Genomic DNA, 22,960 nt, shown 5'->3' with positions numbered 1-22,960 from the left:
TTGTTCCAGTTTAGTTTCATTACTAATATTTTATTTTAAAAAAATGGTGTTCATTCAAATTTGAACAATGTTTAGGAACGAATTTAGTGAAAAAACGATTTTTTTGTTTGATTTATTTTTTTATTCTCATTAACTGATTTGGCAGTTAGTTTTTACTAATATCTATCCATTTTTAATTTAAGTTGTATTTTGTAAATACCGCTATTTCTTAAAATCTATCGTACCACGTGTTTCGATACATTCCGCCTCATTTTCAAATGATTTTAAGAAATAATGGTATTAACTAAGTAAAATTTAAATGAAAAATATATTATTTATATTGAATTTCGTTGCCTCTCGTTTGAAAAACATTTAATTAAATGAACTGCCAGGCCATTTCTCAGTGGGACGCAATTCGTGAAATTAGTATTCTCATTAGAATGAATACGTGAAAAGTCCTGAAATATTTCCTGAAATTGTAAAAAAACAATGCCTTAGAAATGTCCAAATCCGGAAGAGAGATTTATGGAGTTGCCCTCCCTAGATGTAGGGAGGGGAGGATAAGGCTATAAATTCTATTGGAGGGCGTACTGATGAAAACAATTTATACCCAACTTTGTCCAAATGATAATACATAACTGCTTTAAATAGAATTTCCTAATTTATTACCATGGTCCATTGATTCCTTACATTTTTCATTTGACAATTTTACCATGCTGAATCGAACTTATAAAAATACTACAAAACACTTAAAAAGCTACAAAAATGACAATTATTTTTTTTAACATTTTGAGTGTGTGCAAATACTGATTCACGAATCTGGGTTTCTCTACTACGTATTTTAAAAGTATGGACATGTCAATATGTATAAATAACTCCTTAGCTGATAAACCCAGATTCGTGAACAAGTTTTTGGATAAAATTTAAAATGTTGTGAATAAAATAACTGGTCAAAATATAAGCTACAAAAAATGTAAAATAATTTGTTTCGGCGTCTCCCAGTATGTAAAATTGTCCAGTTAGCATCTCGCATACATCTTAATAAAAGGGTGAAATACTTCACGATTCTTGTAATCATCATATGTGATATCATCAAATATCATCATATGTAATATCATCCGTAGGGTAAATAATCCAATGTTTAACGGCGTAAATAATAAAAAGGTTAAGAAATCGTTTGATAAATAGCACATTGCCTTTAAAAATAAACGCTTAAATTCACATACGTAGCTACTTACGTATAAGTGGTTAAACTTTCAAAATTTCCTTTGATTTTAATCCAAGCGCGCACTTTGAGATTGCTTTAGAAGTAATTCTACACTCATTAATATGCCTGAAAGCGTCTGAATTTTCACATTTTTATTTGTTTTTTCTTCCATTTCGTTCTGTATAGTTCTTTGTAAACTTGTTCCAGTGCATTTATTCTTTTAGCATCGTATCTTTCCGCCCCGACGAATCTTATTTATGATTCAAGGCTTTTTCTCGGAAAAAAATCTTAAATTTTAATTAAAATTTTACTTGGTAAATACCACTATTAAAATATGTTGCGACACGTGTTTCAATGTATTTCGATGATTGAGTATCGAGATCAAACACCATATCGCTCACTCCTTTGAAGAACGTCATAAATCAAAAATCGACAATTTTCAGTTGTGCATGTTTTCGGAATGCCCAGAAAATGTACTATATCCCAGCAAAAGCGGCATATTTTTAACATAATATTTACCCGCTACAGGGCAGAAAATGTTGTTTTTGTATTTTGAAGAAAATGTATTATTTAATTATTTTTATAAATAAAATTACTATTTTTCAAATGGAGAAAAAACCTTCAGGTTTTACCTAAAAAGATCTGTTGCACAGTAAAAAGTTCAATAAGTAGCTTGATATTTATTTTGAATACACTATGTTATATTTTTAAACTTTAAAATCGTTCTCCTGAAAAATCTAGTATTTTGATTTATGACGTTCTTGAAAGGAGTGACCGATATGTGTAGTTAAGTCTAAATTTTAAAGTAGTGCCCTTGATATTGAAGGATGAAGAGGGGGTAGGAGCTTTTTCTTATTTTTTTTATCAGTGGGAATATTGAAAATTGTGAGGAGGCTTTAGTCATTTTGCTTTTTTTTTTTAAATCGTATATATAACGTCATATATATAAAAGAGACCTATTTTAAAGTTTAAAAATATAAAAAAATGTATTAAAGATAAATATCAAGCCACTTATTGATCTTTTTACTGTGCAACAGATCTTTTTAGGTAAAACCTGAATATTTTTTTTCCATTAGAAAAATATTTAGTATATTTACATTTTCTGGGCATTCCGAAAACATGCACAACTGAAAATTGATGATTTTTGGAGTAAGCGAATTGAGGCAATTGAATAATTCTAGCCCTTGACAACTTTATAGTTTGTTAGATTTGCTTTATACCGTTGGGCTATCCGCTCATTAATTTCAATCAGCCAAATACGTGCCCAGAAAATATTCCCAAATCGATTCCTACACTGTGAATTGCGCACACTCCTCGGAGGCTGTTAGTTCCGAAAACCGTCGCCAGGGTCGTGCGCCTATTTTGTTTATCGAATCTCGCAATTTTAGGTTATGTCATAATTTCACACATTTCCTAATAACCGTCGCGTTTTTTGCATTTATTTCGCGTTAATATATTTTGAAATGATTTATTTACACCCCCCCTATTGGCGCGATGAAGACAAACTATTTTTTGTAGCATGTTTGAGGTTACGTTTCCTCGACGACATCTCGAAAACTCGTTGTTGTTTTGTTAATAAATATGACTTATCTTAAGTTAAACACGGGATTTTAGTGATTTCAAAGTAATATTTGTGGTTGTGTCAAATGCTATAAGTAGATTTAAAATGTTATAAGTGTTGAAATGTTATTAAATCGTTTAATGTAAGTTGGTGATTATTGTCACCACTTAAAGTTATTGCATATTTTTGTATCAGTATCTCACGAGCAATATGAATGAAAATGTTTAAGTTTTGCCTGTTGTTATCTGAAATCATTAAGTTTAAAGTATTTTTAAAAGATATATCGTAAAAATAATTTCCGAAAAGCATTGAACCTTGGCTATAAAAATATTTTAAAAACATGTGACATATCTGTAAAGAGCGGCAAACTTTATAAGGTAAGCACTATATAAATAAGGGTGACTTTAAACGATATCAAAATATTTCCTTGGGAAATTTTTGAGGCTTTTATAAAAAAGTGTGATAACTCTCTGAATTGTTAGTTTAATGAATTATAAAAATTGCTATAAACTATTTTTATATTCACAACATTTTGAATGTGTCCAAATACTTAATAGGAGTTATTTACATTTGTTATATCTCAATATAGATGAAGAAGAATATGGAAGTATAGTAATTTAGAGCGTTTCGAACTGTCTTAGGCTGGTTAAGTGATCATTGTACACACGTGCAACACTCACCATTCTACCCATGACTGATAACCACACTCTTCAAAATTTTGGATCTCCTATGAGTACATATCGCTCACTCCTTTCAAGAACGTCATTTATAAAAAAAAACTTTATTTTTCAGGAGAACGTTTTTAAAGTTTAAAAATATAATACAATGTATTAAAAATAAATATCAAGCCACTTATTGAACTTTTTACTGTGCAACAAAACTTTTTAGGTAAAACCTGAAGGTTTTTTCTCAGTTTGAAAAATATTTAGTATATTTAAAAAAATAATTAAACAATACTTTTTCTTCAAAATGCAAAAACAAAACTTTCTGCCCTGTAGCGGGTAAATATTAAGTTAAAAACATGCCGCTTTTGCTGGCATATAGTACATTTTCTGGGCATTCTGAAAACATGCGCAACTGAAAATTGACGATTTATGATTTATGACGTTCTTGAAAGGAGTGAGCGATATATAATTTAATCTCATGACACTGTACATGTGAATCAACTAGAACCATCTATAGTTTGATTTGGAAAGCTTAAATATAGCAGAGAACCTTTTATTTGGATGTACATATGCAAGATCCGAACTTTGCAAATTATTTTATATCTTACATTATTAAAACGATTTCCAAAAAAAATGTTTAAAATTTTAATCAATGTTCCAATCATTTACTGTATAGTGATAAATAATATGGAGAGTTGTCAAAAATATAAAATACTTTACTTTTATAAATAAATAATGTCATAGATGCAGAATTCGGTGACGGTAACAAGACTATCAAGAAGCACAGTGACTGCCATAAGCAAAGTTTTTTTATTGCGTAAATTGCTGTTACGTTCAACAGATGGCACTGCCATTGCGTCAAAAAAAAATGTTTTAAAAAATGTTATTACCTGTCACTATCTTTAAAAAAACATGTTATTTACCGTAGGAGATTTATGATTTTTTATATATGATTTTTTTTATTTATATTTATGTGTTAATGTGTATGTGTATTTATTCAATATTACACTGGACTGGTACTTGAAGCGGAGGGCTGATCACCTTTCCTTCATGTGTAAACGATCAAGATAACACTGCGTTTATATGATGCAGTGCCCTATGCACCATTGGGGTGCGGATAAGGGTTTAAAAAAAATGTGTATGTGTACATACATATTGACGCGAACATAATTATTTTCGAATGTCGTTTTAAATGTTAAAATTACTGTGAATTATAATTACGTGATAAAAGAGATTTATCATGAATACGGCGCCATATAAATTATCCAATAGATAATATTATATTCTCAATATTATTAATATTTAAAGCATTTACTTTGTGGTTAGTCATTTTTACTTATTTTTTTTTTACAAAAATGTTAATAAAATTAGTATATAACCACTCACCGAGATTTTTACGTCTACCGGTTTCGAGACGTACCCGTCTCTTCGTCAAGACAATCACTAACACAGCATGCAAACAATACTACCCTTCACCACCATAGCACCATTTACACACTCAAAACTACACAAAATGTCTAACACATGCGATTTTTGGTCGACCCGAAGACCAACATGCACTATAGTTTTCAATACAGACATGCGTTACGAGCCGAGGTTAAACGTACATTAAAATTAGACTAGGAATCGAATCTTCTTATATACTTGTAGGATGAAAGGAGTGGGGGGGTTCGAATTGGATATTGACGAATCGTGTTTAACCGATGTCGAATCAAACAATGGACTATATGTAAAATTCATTTGGTTGTTAATTAGAGGAATATTATTTTTAAGTGCTTTCCTAATATAAAAAATCTCCATATTATTTAGTTTTAAACCTTTATTATTAGTGTTTAATATTTTTACTCCCGTGTCTTTTTTGAAGACGTGATTTGATTCTATGAGGTGATTGGAAAATTCGGAGAAGTTATTATTGTTTAGACATCGTATGTGTTCTTTTATTCTGGTATTAAAATTACGCGACGTTCTAAAATAATATTATAATTGGATATTCAGGTAAGTTTGCTTACGTATTTGTATATATACATATTTCCTTTGTTCTAAAATCTCCTTAGGCAATATTTACTGGAAAATATTCGGAAAATCAATCCGGAACAACATCACAATATTACGATCTCTTGTATTAAGTTTCGTAAAATGAAAGGAAACATGACTTTGTCGAATAAAAGCTTTGATCTCAAACTTGTGTCATATGGTTAATTTTGCTTTATAACGTATCTTGAAAGCTTTTGATGAAGCAATTACCTTGAAAATGTATGGATTAAATTACATAATGAAAAGCCTGAAGGCTCGAATTATATTTTTCGATAATTGTTTACGTGGTAAAAGTATGTTTGGTTTATGCTGAGTTGGTATATCACTCATTCCTTTCAACGTCATATATCGCTAACCCCTTTCAAGAACGTCATAAATCAAAAAAGTTGATTTTTCAGGAGAACGTTTTTAAAGTTTAAAAATATAACACAATGTTTTAAAAGTAAATATCAAGCCACTTATTGAACTTTTTAATGTGCACACACAATAGATCTTTTTGGGTAAAACCTGAAGGTTTTTTCTCCGTTTGCAAAATATTTAATTTATTTAAAAAAATAATTAAACACTTCCTTTTCTTCAAAATGCAAAACAACACTTTCTGCCCTGTAGCGGGTAAATATTAAGTTTAAAATATGCCGCTTTTGCTGGGATATAGTACATTTTCTGGGCATTCCGAAAACATGCAAAACTGAAAATTGACGATTTTTGATATATGACGTTCTTGAAAGGAGTGAGCGTTATGGCAAAATATAGAACCGAAAATAATTATTTCAACATTTTACCTTCATACCTGCAGCAATAACAATATTCTTCAAATATCTATAATATATTTTACAGGCATATCAAACGATATATAAATTTACAAGACAAGGATATGAGATTGTTGGGTTAAAAACTAAATAAAATATCCACAATAGTAATATTTTATTTAAAAAAATAAAAAATCGTCATTTTTCAGTTGTGCATGTTTTCAAAATGCCCTGAAAATGTACTATATCGCAGCAAAGGCGGCATATTTTTATCTTAATATTTACCCGCTACAGGACAGAAATTGTTGTTTTTGCATTTTGAAGAAAAGGTATTGATTTTTTTTTAAATATACTAAATACTTTTCAAATGGCTAAAAAACATTCAAATTTTACCTAAAAAGTTCTCTTGCGCATTAAAAGGGTCAATAAATGGCTTGATGTTTACTTTTGAAACATTTTATAATATTTTTAAACTTTAAAAACGATAAATCAAGTTTTTAAAAAAAAAGTATGATGTTGTTGAAAGGAGTGAGCGAAATGTTATACCATATCCCCATGGAATATAATGTATTCCACCTTTAATGGCAAATTTAATATTTATGGTTCGCTGTTTATATTGATAAACATAACCTACAAACTATACATTCGATTTTGATCATTTGGATGCCTTCGCTTCTATTAATGAATTATTCACAAAGCGATATAATATCAAGACCGTATCGCATCCCCTCGTGATCCCTAGAGGCATATAAATACCATTGCTCTTACAATTCCGAAGGATATCGATAGGGTAATATATTAAGTAATGATAAGAACAAACCGAAACATTGAATAGTATTTTTGGTAACTGATTACAAATTAGTTACATAAAAATGTGATAAAATTGATGAAACGCTAGAAAATTTACATTTAATGATAAAAAATTAATTAAAAAAAATTGGTAATAATCGATTAAAAATTAATTTTTTGATAATGTGATATTATTGATGAAATATGATAAAATTTACATTAATCGATTAAAAATTAATTTGATGAAAATGTGATATAATTGATGACATATGATAAAATTCATGAAAAATTTAAAATTTGATATTAACCGACTAAAAATTAATTTTTTGAAAATGTGATATAATTGATGAAATATGATAAAATTTATATTAACCGAATGCAAATTAATTTGATGAAAATGTGATTTAATTGATGAAATTTATAAAAGTTATGAAAAAATATAAAATTGATATTAACCAATTAAAAAACAATTTTATGACAATGTGATATAATTGATGAAATATTATTAAATAGATATGGACAGATTCGTAATAATTTTTTTAAAATGTGTTAATTTTGATGAAATATTATTAAATTGATTGTAACTGATTATTTAAATAATTACTGTTAAAAAAAGTGAAATATTTATTTTCAATTAGTCTGGGTGCTTGTGATGTATTTTTTTACATATACCTTCCCAATCATTACTATCCTACCTGCACGCAAGCCTCTAAATAAATAGAGGCTTTGCGGGTTATTCCTAAAAAAAGAATGATTGCCTATTTATTTAATCGATTGTAAATTGTGATTTAATCAATACTTTGAACTTTTTCAGATCCGGAAATCGTCCCGGGATACCGGACATCCTCAGGAATGGGTAAAAAGGCAGCTGGGAGCCGGAAACGCGACAAGAAGTCCTCGCCAGTCAAAGGGAGGTCGCAGAGCGAGCAGGAGGCCGAGCCCCAGGCGGCGCCCCCGCCGGATGTAGTGCAGTTCAAATATGGAATACGTAAGTCTTCACTTCCTGTGTACTTCTAAAGTCAATATCCGGTTTCTGTAGCGATTGGAATTGGAAAACTGAGATCGGGGATTCAGACTAATACCAAAATTCCAACTTATCGTTACTTATAGCTCAGTTCGGTCGTTTTACTTGGGTGATGTAATGGTTGGCGCGTTTGGCTACCGTGCTGGAGATATCGGGTTCTATTTCCTGGAGGAGCAGAATAGTAATTATTATTAAATTTAAATACTGATAAATAAATATAATGAAAACTGATAAAGAAGCAAAATTCATCTTCCTCGGGAATCGGTTCAAAATTAGGGTTGAAAAATGGTAAAAATCAAATAATTTTGCAAAAATCCATAGAAATAAAGGAAAAATTACGATACTCTTCATGGTTTAACTTAGCTATATATATATATATATATATATATATATATATATATATATATATATATATATATATATATATATATATATATATATATATATATATATATAAATATATATATAAATATATATATATATATATATATATATATATATATATATATATATATATATATATATATATATATATATATAATATATATATATAAATATATATATATATAAATATATATATATATATATATATATATATATATATATATATATATATATATATATATATATATATATATATATATATATATATATATATATATATATATATATATATATATATATATATATATATATATATATATATATATATATATATATATATATATATATATTAATGTGTGTGTGTGTGCGTGTGTGTATGATCCACATTTCATAGTTACATTTAATATTATACGTTTAATTTTTATTCTATTCAATGGATGTACGATGATCGAATTATTCATTTAATATACATTTATTCCCTAATTAATAATCTTTTGTTTTAAATATTTGTTTTTTTTTATTATTAACAAAATTATTTTTATTTCACACATTTTCTGTGAGCCTAAGCGCCTCTTTATTAGAAATAGGTATCAAATTGCGGTAGAGTGGGTTCGAATCGAGAAACTCTGACTCAAGAGTCCACGACACTAACTACGGGACCACAACCCGACACTCTTCTCTTTCTATTTCCTCTTAAATCCTTGTTTTATTAACATTAGAATGTATTTTGTAAAAAAACAACCGGGTTTCGGGAATCAAATTAAAAATAGTCCAATATCCTGGAACTTCGAATAAGGTCCTTGATCGTATAACCTACTAAATAATGGATAGGCACTTAGCTTAACATAATATATTATTGTCTCTTAGCAAAAGCGCGATGTATAATACTTTTTGCCTCGACGTTGACAGCTCACTTCACTCGCAAGATGAGTTCTGAATATTATTTTATCACCCTTTTTAGACAACTTTGTGGCCTTTCCCGAGAAGCATTATATTTTTCATTGCTTTTCCCACTGGATGTAGAATTATCTACTCAAAGACTTACGGCACGTCTATTTACTGAATATTTGCAGCAGCCTTCATCATTCAAACTGTTGAGAGAATCTTGTTATTTTAAATAATATGAATTGAAAAATATTTTCTTTTGAAAGATAATTACGTATAATTATGGTCTTTTCAAATGTTTGATAGGAGAAAGTATTTTCCTGTTCAAAACCTTTAATATAAATCATAGAATTAAAAATTAACATATGTATGTATGTATATATATGTATATATATATATATATATATATATATATATATATATATATATATATATACATATATATATATATATATACATATATATATATATATATATATACATATATATATATATATATATATATATATATATATATATATATATATATATATATATATATATATATATATATATATATATATATATATATATATATATATATATATATATATATATTTATATATATATATATATAAATATATATATATATATAAATATATATATATATATATATATATATATATATATATATATATATATATATATATATATATATATATATATATATATATATATATATGTGTGTGTGTGTGTGTTAATCATGGGTAGTTTGGTGAATGTTACAAACGTGATAGTGATTACTAAAGCAGCCTTTGACAAGTCGTAAGCCCTGAAATATTCAGACTTATTCTTGTTTATCTATATTGAGATGTCTATATAAATAACTGCTAAGTGAACAAACAAAGATTTGTAGATAAAGATTATGACACACTCAAAATATTGTGTATGAGACCTCACATTAGAGGAAGACCGAGGAAACCTTGGCGTTATCAAGTATTTCAAACATTTGAAAGTGGTCAGGTCAGAAGTCAGCGGGTAATAATAGGAGAATAATCGGCGGGTATGTATGAGGAGATGCACGAATGTGGAAGAGGCGAAGAATATTTGCAAAGACAGAGTGGTATGCCGTTCTACTCTCTCTGCTTATTCTTACGTGGAGGCAGCTTCATAATTAGTTATTTGGTTAGTTAGGCACTAAAACGCCTTACCCAACTGTTATGATGTATTTTATTTATTTTTTCAGCATTTACTTTGTGTTAAAACATATTACAATGAATAAGGAAACACTTGTTTTTATACCACTTGAGTTTATTAATGACTACTAGTTTTGGAAGCTTAACTTCCATCGTCAGGTCGGAATAATAACTAATTATAAATAATAGTTATTATTAAGACCTCACAATGGATGTTTAGCTTCCAAAACTAGTAGTCATTAATAAACTCAAGTGGTATATAAACAAGTGTTTCCTTAATCATTGTTAGGAGGTATATTCCTCTCCTTTCCTTCTCCTTCCTGCTAAATGTATTATTTTATATCATACCCTTTTTTTAAATCTCTGAATGTTTTTTAATAGTTTTATAACATAAATGTGGAATTGTTTAGTTGGCTTTTTTTATTTAACTATTTTTGTTAATGTAATGTAATATTTATTATTGTTAATGTAACTATTGTTTATTTTGTATTTTTTTTATCTGTAAGCTGTGCAATTCCCGAACAAATAAAATAAAATAAAATATTAAAAATTCACAAAACTCGACTACGTGCATTCACGCACGCGTTTCACGCTTGATAAGGACTTTAAAGAATAATAAATATTTTTTTTCCAAAAAGTTGAAGAAGCTCGCATAAGGGAGGGGGTAGCTACCACCTTCCACTGTATTACTAACAGTGTATAGTCCGAGGGGTGGGAAACATTAAAATCCAAGCGTCAACTCCTAAATCCCGAACACAATGAAGGAACTTTTTTATTACTTCTTTAAACTCCAAGTTTTAATTTAACCACCGGCAATACTTACATATTTTCAGCCACTGGCTATACGCTTTTATAACCGAATGTACGTTTAATTCCAACTTGAGTGTTTTCGTTTACGATATTTTCAGCTTAAAGATAATTACAGCATTTTGAGTGTGTCCAAATAAATACTTGTTCACAAATCGCTCACTCCTTTCAAGAACGTCATAAATCAAAAAACTAGATTTTTCAGGAGAACGCTTTTAAAGTTTAAAAATATAATCAAATGTATCAAAAATAAATATCAAGCCACTTATTGAACTTTTTACTGTGCAACAGATCTTTTTTTAGGTAAAACCTGAATGTTTTTTCTCCATTTGAAAAATATTTAGTATATTTAAAAAAATAATTAAACAATACCTTTTTTCAAAATGCAAAAACAACTTTTTTTGCCCTGTAGCGGATAAATATTAAGTTAAAATTATGCCTCTTTTGCTGGGATAAAGTACATTTTCTGGGCATTCCGAAAATACATATGTACAACTGAAAATTGACGATTTTTAATTTATGACGTTCTTGAAAGGAGTGAGCGAAATCTGGATTATATCCAATTATAGGAGTTATTTTTAATATTATTTTTTTAAATCTCAACGAAGATAAAGAAGAATATAGAAGACTGGGCATTAACTTAAGGGTTACGACCGCCATAGGCTGGTTCATAGCTCAAACTTTACACACGTGTAACATTCATCAATTCTACTCATGATTGACCACCACTCTATTCGAATTCCTGGAACTTAGTAGGTGTACTTTGAATAGAAAAAGTTTGCGGAACACTGTCTTACACAGCTGTTTGAATGTAGTGGGCAGATAGTGCATATGTATTTATTACAAATTTCTCGGCCAATCCAAATTTTTCTAAATCCAAACAGGCCACATGTCCAATCAATTCGGATATCCGGGATCCCACCGTATTATAAGTGTGTCGCCTACTTTCAAAATCCGCCAGATCCATGTATGTCGATTTTACAAAAAATGCTAAATTCTCCGGGTAACATTTATGATTAAAAGATTTGTCTAACTTTAGATAAAATATTATGAAACAGAGAATTTTCCCATTATTAAAAAAAAATCAGTTATTAAAAAAAAATACGAGACACAAACCGATAATGACGTCATCTTAATTTTTGACAATTCCCCGCTCTCTGATTGGCCAATATAGGTCAGAAGGCGAAATCCATGAGTATAGCGGAATTTGAAATACAACGCTGTTAAGTATTTTTTAGCAGGGTATTCCAGTATATTAATATTTTAAACAATAAAACCCACAATTGGCATTCCGAAAGAGTAGTTATTATAAAATCTTGTAAACTTTTATCCGCCTCCGTAGTGTAATGGTCTGCACGCTCGGCTACCGTACTGGATGTCCCGGGTTCGATTGCCAGAGGGGGCAAATAAATAAAAGTGATTTTTTCACTCTAATATTTATTTAATACTGCGGAGGGCTGATCATCTTTCCTTCGTGTGTTAACGATCAAGATAATACTCATCCCAACCAACATAACTTTCATAAGAATAGCATTAACGGAGGATTTTTTTAATCGGCTGTAGATTTGTTAATTGGTGTTATATATTGTTTTGTAGCGGCTGTAAAAATCCCAAATAAATAAAATAAAATAAAATAATATAAAACACTGTGTTTGTATGATGCAGTGCCCTATGCACCATCGGGTACGGATGAGGGTTGAAAAAAAATTGGATCTGGCGGATTTCGAAAGTAGGCGACACAATTCAAGAATAAGATATTTCAGATTTGAAATTAGTTTTTCAAGGTGATAATGCGTGTCTGGGTGGGTGCCTTTGTGAGTGTCGATCCTCCCTGAAATTACAGAATTATTGACACGAAATTTCCTGAAGGAAGGTGTCTGAATTCACTTACTGAAAATACATGTTTTCAATTTGATCAAATAAATTGGTATTCGAGGATGACGAACATCTTTCTCTTTTACGGCGGAATTCAATTAGTTTCGTATTTGTGTCGTTTCAGCGATGGGAGAAAATTGAAGAATTTTTGAAGAAATATGTTTTTATATCGTATTGGGTGAATATATATAAATTTAATAGAATTTTATTCACGAAAATATTTTTTTAACCCTTATCCTCACCCCAACGGTACATAGGGCATTGCATTATATAAACACAGTCTTATCTTGATCGTTCGTCTGTATTGAGATGTCATAAAGAATAAAAATTACGATATTAGAAAAAATAGAAGACTGAACTAGGGTAGGTACTTGGAATAAAGATAATTCATTCAAACCCTTATCCGCACCCTAATGGTGCATAGGGCACTGCAACTTATAAACGCATGTTATCTTGATCGTTAACATTTGAAGGAAAGGTGATCAGCCCTCCGTTTCAGGTACCAGTCCAGGGTAATATTGAATAAACATTAAAATGATAATATCACTTACATATATAAATATAATTTAAGTGATACAGGTGCCGTGGCGTAGTTGGGTAGACGCTCGACTTCGAATCTTGCGTAGCGGTTTCGATTCCCGCAAATTGCAGAATTAATTTTAAGAAAGAATTATTTTCAATTGGTCTCGGTGTTTGTGATGTGTTTTTCACATTTACCTTCCCTATCCTCACTTATAATAAAAATTCAATTGAAAATCAGTACAAAAATAAATAATAATTTATCACCTACATATGTTCAAACAACACAACTCAGAATTCGTGATTTTTCAGGTGAACGTTTGATTTGCTATGAATCTGTTTTTGAAAAATATATTTATTACATTTTGAGTGTGTCCAAATACTTGTTCACAAATCTGGATTATCTCCAATTATAGGAGTTATTTTTCATTTGATTTTGGTCATCTCATCAAGGATGAAGAAGAATATGGAAGTCTGGGCAGAGTAAAAGAGTTTCTGCTCAATATAAAGCTTCTTTTCATCTCACCAATAGATGTCTCTTGTGAAGTTCTAGTGATTCAAGTACAATGTTTCGAAATTGGATCATATACTTGTATATAGAACTTTCAAGAATTTGAGTAGTGTGGTTGTCACTTATGGGTAGAATTGGTGAATGTTACACGTGTGTAAAGTGATCACTGAAACCAGCCTATGACGGTTGTCTGCCCTGTAAATACCCAGACTTCCATGGTCTTCTTCATCTTTGATGAGATGTGCAAAAAAAAATTTTACGAAAAATATTATTTTTTGACATTTCATCAAAGATGAAGAAGAATATGGAAGTCTGGGCATTTACGGGGCTTACGACCGTCATAGGCTGGTTTAAGTGATCACTTTACACACGTGTAACATTCACCAATTCTACCCATTATTGACAACCACACTACTCAAATTCTTGGAAGTTCTATATATATGAACCAATTTAGAAACTTTGTTCTTGAATCACTAGAACTTCACTAGAGACATCTATTGGTGAGATGTAAAGAAGCTTTTTTATTAAACAGAAACTCTTATATTAGTATGTGAGATCCGAATCCCGGATTATAATCACACACATGAGAAACGCCAGAAAATACCATTTTCATTTTTATTATTAAGCTTATAATTGTGTGTGATTATAATCCGGGATTCGGATCTCACATACTAATATAAGAGTTTCTGCTTAATAAAAAAGCTTCTTTACATCTCACCAATAGATGTCTCTAGTGAAGTTCTAGTGATTCAAGAACAAAGTTTCTAAATTGGTTCATATATATAGAACTTCCAAGAATTTGAGTAGTGTGGTTGTCAATAATGGGTAGAATTGGTGAATGTTACACGTGTGTAAAGTGATCACTTAAACCAGCCTATGACGGTCGTAAGCCCCGTAAATGCCCAGACTTCCATATTCTTCTTCATCTTTGATGAAATGTCAAAAAATAATATGAAAATAACACCTGTAATTGGAGATAATCCAGATTTTGTGAACAAGTATTTGGACACACTCAAAATGTTGTTACGAAAAATATATTAATTTTTAAAAATAATCATATATATTTTTTATAAAACCTGCCGACGATTACATATATCTGAAAATGTACATTATTTCGAGATAGTTGCCTCAATATTTTGGATAATCGAATCATAATCGCATGAAATTGAACACTCATATTGGAATTACTCTACCATAATTCAATTACCTCCTAGAACCGAGATGTATCATCAATCTTCTTTGTTAGTTTGGACATGAATATATGTGTGCTTAAAAGATTAGCTCGGCTGAGCGAACGATTCACGATGAAAAAGTATATCTCTCCCCGGCAAATCTCTTCCAATACGAGGGAAATGGCGAAAGATGGATGGATACGTTGTCACGTGTCTAACGCTGAAAGCCAGGCGATTTTCTGATATGCAAGTACCGAGTCAGAAGGCTTTTAAGGAGTCGAGATAGGGTGTAGTCGGTTACTTAGCCTGAGAGCAAAGTTTCTGAACACATGTGCTTTCTGCCCCCACTTTCGACTGTGCGATATAGGCTGTATGTTTAGATTACCCACCGCTTTTACGATAAGCTCCAGTGTTTCATTTTTAAAAGCTCTTCAACAAATTCTAGTATGTAACCGCACACCGACTGTTCCACTTTGTAGTACATAGTATACTTCCACTTAAAAAATTGATGCTTTCAGTAGTTACATAGAAGAGTGAGATGATCCTTCGAAAAACTAAAAACACATTTTTTTACCAAATTATTTCCACTTTTTTCTTTTCCCCAATTCAATTAACCTTTTTTGTTTGATATCTGATAACTTTAAAAACGATCTCCTGAAAAATTAAGTTTTTTGATATATGACGTTTTTAAAAGGAGTGACCGATATATGGATTGCAACCCTTGTAAAACCCAGACTTCTACCTTATATACCCACTTCAATAACATCTTCGCAGATGTTGAAACATCAATAAAATCGCATATATTTTTTTGTTTCTAAAATCTCAGCTAAAATACAAGGGCAGACCATAATATAAGCGATTACTAGACCCCAAAACTACGTGTCCGCTGGAACAATGGCAAGAAATTCAGCTATAAGAAATGGTAATAACAAATTTCTCAGACGCACAACCGTGTAGGGGCAGACGGCTGTCGCAAATATATAGTCCGAGGATCCAATGCCTGAACCAGTCGGAAAAATGTCACATTCCGTCTTTGAGATTTAAAAAATATATATATTTAATAAGGTGACTGCCTCCGTTGAAATGTAATGGTTAAGACGATCGACTACCGTACTGGAGGTCCTGGGTTCGATTCCTAGAGGGGGCAAATAAATAAAAGTGATTTTTTTACTCTTATATTTATTCAATATTACCCTCTACTGGTACCTGTAGCGTAGGGCTGATCACCTTCCCTTGATATGTTAACGGTCAAGATAACATTGCGTTTATATGATGCAGTGCCCTATGCATATTAAAATTAAATATCAAGCCACTTATTGAACTTTTTACTGTGCTACAGATCTTTTTAGGTAAAACCTGAATGTTTTTTCTCTATTTGAAAAATATTTAGTATATATATTTTAAAGAAATAATTAAACAAAAAAATTTCTTCAAAATGCAAAAATTACATTTTCTGCCCTGTAGCGGGTAAATATTAAGTTACAAAAATGCCTCTTTTGCTGGGATATAGTACATTTTCTGGGCATTCCGAAAACATGCACAACTGAATATTGACGATTTTTTATTTATGACGTTCTTGAAAGGAGCGAGCGATATGCGTTTTTCACTGACACGTGTCAAAGTGGAAAAACGGTATGACTCGCTAACCACTGCATTTGGACTTTATTGTTGATACAAATGGTTTTATACCACAAACTACCTCAGACAGGATCTTTAATGACTTGAACAATGGGATTTATCGAGTGTTCCAGCATAGGACACCGGACCCGTGACGTAGAGAAAGGGGTGGGTACAAGACGATTTGGAGACATTCCCGAAGTGGTTTGGAGGACACTCCAGGAGATTAATGACTGCCGATCGGGATGGAGAGCGCAAGAAGAAAGGAAATAATAAAAGTCAAGGATTGCCTGGCGTATTGTATGGGGATTTGAATCTTGTGCTTGGAAGAATACTTGTATATTACATTAAATGCGTACGGAACTGCGTATCAATGTGGCAAAGACATTTAACCCTAAATTACGGGACTTACGGGACTAAAAATCATACATAAGTCATATATATAATATTCCTAATGAATAATTTCAATAACTCATTTTGGGACATGGGATTTAGACTAACATGACTGAAAAATAAATAAGACAACACGGGGCTAAATGTAAAATATAAAGCAATAAAAAGTACAGAAAATAGGCATATAAAAAATGTAAGGTAAGAAGCATGTTTGAAGGAAATAAACGAGAAAATATAAGTAATCATTAACACATATATCTTTCCGTATGTATTTCTTCAGTTTGTTAATTTTTGATCAGCAGCAGAAAGGTAAACAATTGACGCTTTCAAAATGTGGTGTTATGCGCATGCTACGAATTCCATGGACAGCTAGACGCGCCAACGAGTCCATTCGTCAGGAGTTACACTTGCATGGCTCACCTCTGGCCAATGTCTGTACGCGATGGATACTTCAGTTCTTAGGACACGTTGTGCATGACAATGAGGATAGCCTAGAATGACTGGTTGTGATCGGTAGTCTGGAGAGGAAGAGAGGAAGAGGATGATCCCACATATGACGGACCGATCAAATTAAGACAGCAGCAGGCACCTTAGTGGAGCGCTACGTGCAGCGCAGTCAAGAGATAACTGGAGAAGAGTCATTGACTCCACAAAGGTCACAACCCTCAGTAATGAGAACTGAGACAGAGAAAAAAGAAAACGCACAAGTCACATTTATAATATTCCCCATGAGTAATTTTCATTATTAATTTTTTGACATGGGATTAACAAGACTGAAAAACAAATAAGAATCTACCAAATATGAAAACACGGGGCAAAATGTAAAATATTAAGCAATAAAAAATTACAGTAAATAGGCATATATAAAAGTAGGGTGAGAAGCATGTTTTGAAAAAAACGAATGAGAAAATATAACTAACCCCTTGCACTAATATCTTTCCATGAAGTATTTTTTCAGTTCGTTCGTTTTTGATCCATGATTGGATTATTTTTTGTACATATATGCACTCGTTTATCAGGCAGCTATTCAATTTGGAAGGCGATATATTGCAAAAACTAACTCCAAACTTCTTCTTCAAACCCTTATCCACACCCGATGGTGCAAAGGGTGCATCATATAAATACAGTATAATCTTGATTGTTAATACATGAAGGAAAGGTGATAAGCCTTCCGCTTTAAATACCAGTCCAGGGTAATAAAGAATTAATATTAGAGTGAAAAAGTCACTTATATTAATTTGCCCTCCCCCTAGGAATCGAACTCGGGACCTCCAGTTCGCAGTAAGCCGAGCGTGCTGACCATTACACTATGGAGGCGGACTTATTTATGTATAAATGAAAATTAATTTGAATACTTGTTGACTTTATTTTTGTATGTGTTTTATTTACGCGTCCAGATTGCCCGCTCTTCCCAAAACTTATACAAGAATGTGCCACAAAGTAACAATTTTATCGCTGCCAAATTATATGTTGTGGCAATCTAGGTATTGTCCATACAGCCTGTAATTTGACTGCCACGTTCAAGGAAAATGGTGCCAATTTCGTGCCAATATTAGGCCGGGAAAATAGTATATTTTACGACAAGTGCGTGCAGCGTGAAGATAATAGGACAGCCCGTTCCGCCGCGTCGGGCGCGATATGGATGACGTCTTTCCGGGTTATTGTGCCGTCTGTTCTCGGAATGGCCCAAGTTTGCGCTCATAGTCCTCGCTTAAAATAATAACAATAAAACAAAAGTTCTCCAAGAAAAAGTGTAAATTTTATGAAAATTCTTCCTGTATCAAATTTCGTTAAAAGCTTTGAGGCTTATACTTCATGCCCTTAAAAAGAAAAGTAATTTTGAAACAAGATATTAAATATTTAACACAAACCCCCTTTTTATATTTAATCGAATCGAATCTGAATTGAATAAATAAATAAATACAAAACGTATAAAAATCGTCTTGGGGAAAAACGTCCTTTCAAAAATTATATTTGGTTTTTCTTAAAAACTTCTCATAAGATTTCGCAATCGAACGGTCACTACAAATATATTCATTCATTCAAACCCTTATCCACACCTCAATGGTGCATAGGGCACTGCATCATATAAACGCAGTGTTATCTTGATCGCTAACATATGAAGGAAAGGTGATCAGCCCTCCACTTCAGGTACCAGTCCAGGGTAATATTGAATAAATATTTTAATGAAAAAATCACCTATATTTATATGATGATTTTTGAATGAAAATGTAATGAATAAATAAAACCATTTTTACCAAGAATCTCAATCGGCACATACTTATAAATACGTATAACAGACAAATAAGTTAATGCATGCACACTCCTAAGACGTTCATTTGTTTTTTAATTAAATAAATGAACCTCATTTTCTTGGGCATTCATCAGCTAATTTGGGCACAAGAGATCCGTGCGTGCCTCTACATACAAAGCCGGCCCACTGGCTGTAAACAAGTGGATGTTTTATTCACTATTCTAGAAGCGCCCTTCCGCAAGGCAGGAGTGTACTGGATGAGGCCAAATCACTGCATAATACAATATGGAGAAATCCGGGTTGACCTATAACCTAAGGTAGTACGCGGAGTTCATGCAACCTAATCTGACTTCATGGCCTCAACTTTTCAGTTTATAAATATTATACAATCCATGAGAATAAATCTGGAGGTCCTCATCAAAACGTTACGTTCCATTATATGTAAATATTTTTAATTAATCAGGAATTCTAGCTTGAAAAATTGTTGCTTTTTGGTACGATTTAATGATTTCATATTGGTTTAACACAGGATTGGTCACGTTTTGTCGCAATTTTAATCAAGACTTGGATAGAATATCAGAACAGATTAACATTTAAATTTTTTTTTTGAAGTACTAACCCCCTCCCCCTAACTTATCCCTCTCCTTATTTATAAAACAGTTTTTTATTTAATATTTTAGTTATTATTCAGACCTGACGATGGAAGTTTAGCTTCCGTAGTCATTAAAAAACTCAAGTGGTATAAAAACAAGTGTTTCCTTAATCATTTTAACATGTCTTACCACAATGTAAATGCCGGAACAATAAATAAAATACTATGGAAACTAGTTTTTTTTCATTTCTTCATAGAGAGCCATGGCACCTACTGCGACTCTGCTCATCCCGTCTCAGATGAAAGATTGTAATTCCAGTAAAATGTTTTTCCTCACAACTCAGCCATACATTATTGATGGTGCGTCCTTTGTGAAGGCGCTGGGCGAGAACTAAAAGGCGCACGTTATTTGCGGACCGTGAAGGTTGTTTCTCCTCCATTTCTTGCTCAACCTCTTCACGCCATCCAGATGTGAATATCGCTTTTCTACTTAAAAACAAACATCAATCATTTCAGGTAGTGAGAAGCAAACATAGAAGACAAAATGGCGATTTTAAAATTTTTTATTTGTTTTTTTAGATGGGATTTGCCTTTATTATTTACATTGCTTATTATGCTACCTCCGCCAGCACGCACGGCTACCGTGCTGAAGGTCCCGGCTTCGATTCCCACTTGGGGGGGAGGTCAAATAAATATAAGTGATTTTTTCATCCTAATATTTCATATTATTTTTTGACATCTCGTCAAAGATGAAGAAGAATATGGAAGTCTGGGCATTTACGGGGCTGACGACCGTCATAGACTGGTTTAAGTGATCACTTTACACACGTGTAACATTCACAAATTCTACCCTTGGTTGTCAAAACCACACTACTAAATTCTTGGAAGTTCTATATATATTTGAACCAATTTTGAAACATTTTTCTTGAATCACTAGAGACATCTATCTAATCTAATTTTATGTTAATCTGTGTTGGAAACAGGAGAGATAAACTAGTGTGGGCCAATCAGAAACTTCTCAGAATCTGCTCACTACCAGGAAGAAATCACGTAAAACTCTCCAGGAGAAGCCAGACTGTTGACTTTCTTCAACAGGCTGGAGGCGTTAGAGATGTAGTACGCATGTTGAAAATTCATTGGTCAGAACATATAGGGAACAACGAGGTATCTAGCAGGGCTGGGGAGTCTAGATTCTTCCTAAATAAAGAAACACAACAGCGAGTCGAGGATAGACCATGATATAAGACATCACTATTCGTGTCCGGTTTCGAAAATCATTCCATCGTCAGGTCATTAAAATAAAATTATTAAAATTATTATATGTGTTTATAAAAGTGGTATTACACATCATTATCAATTATCAATAAGGAGAGTTTTTTATTACCTTACCACAAAGTGATTGCTGCTTTTAATGTACAAAAAAAACAGCAATCTCCCAGTATATAACAATAATATGGCACACTTTAACTCCATTTCTAGGATGCTAAGATTGTATAATAATTTAGAAAATACTGATAATGTGACCATCGACATATTTAATGATGGCACGGAGAAATACAAGAGGACTATTGCCAGATTGGTGAAATCAATTTCAAATTGATTTCACCAATCTGGTGGTGTCTTGAATTTTATACCTTATGTAGCGTTGTTTAATTTCACTTTTTATTTTTACTTCTAATTTTAATTTTAATTTTTCTTAATTCATTACTTTTAATTGTTACTACCCTTTTTTTACAACCAAATTACTTTTCTTTATATATGTGTTTAACCTGCACTTTTATTGTTTCTGTAAGCTTGTTGTGTTCCCATATAATTGATGACAAACATCAAAACTATTTGTGTTACACTGTATTTCGTTTATTGTAATATGTTTTTCATTGTTTGTGAACCGTAAATAAATAAATAAATAAAAAAATACCTACAGTATATTTTTCTCTTCAGATAAACCCTGCTAAATCGAAAAATAATTTAGATCGAACAGGTTTGGGATTTTGTTTGTACGGTTTCACAAAGAGACGTGACGTTTCGAATTCCACTGCCTCCGATATCATTTAAAGACTCTCTGTATCTTATCGCCACGTCACCGTGCAAATTGAACCTTTTCAAACCCACGGGAGAGGCAAACAACCCTCTTGTACTTTTGAGCGCCTGGTAGATTTATTTACGGAATTCACCTGCTATTGAGTACCTACTAGAGCGCAAACTATTTAATAGTTCATTTATTTATTTGTTTAAACTTCACATACAGAAAATAATAAGTACATTGCGGAACTTATTGCTAGAAAAGAAATATCTTCCAAGCAACCAAAAACAGACTAGTGATATTGATCAAAACTTTTGATACCATATAAAGCTGTTTGCAATCAGAGGGTTGGTAGTAGTACTTGAACATTTAAAAAAACAAACATAAATAGCAAATTGATGATAATAAGGAAAGCAAAGGAAAAAGGGAGTTTAGGGAAGGAGGTAGAGGGAAAAACTAAGGGAGGAGGTTAGATGGACAGTTAGGATTCTAATGATAAATAGTAATGTCTCAGACGTTTCTTTGAAATTATAAGAGCAGGTGCATTTTTTGTTAAGTGTATATGGGTATACATAAACACACACACACACATATATATATTTTATTTTATTAAAAAAAATGTAAAACGAACTCCCTCTATAAACACAAGTAGGTATCTACTTTATTAGAGGGGTAGAAACGTCATATTTTAAATGTTTTGTATATAAACCAACTATTTTGTATTATTTAAATATGTATTTTGTAA

The 22,960-nt window shown here is 31.4% G+C and overlaps 1 protein-coding gene across 1 annotated transcript in view; it reads left to right on the top strand.

Annotated features, from left to right (window-relative positions):
* Positions 1–2,512: 2,512 nt before the first annotated feature.
* Positions 2,513–22,960, top strand: part of LOC148301175 (ras-like protein family member 10B) — a 174,612-nt gene continuing 154,164 nt past the window's right edge. The window contains exons 1-2 of the mRNA XM_088273710.1: positions 2,513–3,124; positions 7,799–7,972. Coding sequence (XP_088129836.1) covers positions 7,837–7,972 — 136 coding nt within the window. The 5' untranslated portion in view covers positions 2,513–3,124; positions 7,799–7,836. The remainder of the gene's footprint in view (positions 3,125–7,798; positions 7,973–22,960) is intronic.

Source organism: Brachycentrus maculatus, unplaced genomic scaffold (assembly GCF_059751285.1).
Source record: "Brachycentrus maculatus isolate JH-2025_06_01 unplaced genomic scaffold, ASM5975128v1 h1tg000597l, whole genome shotgun sequence".
In the NCBI taxonomy this organism is placed as follows: domain Eukaryota; kingdom Metazoa; phylum Arthropoda; class Insecta; order Trichoptera; family Brachycentridae; genus Brachycentrus; species Brachycentrus maculatus.
The sequence above is the reverse complement of the archived record's forward strand: the minus strand, read 5'-3'. Positions and strand labels throughout refer to the sequence as shown.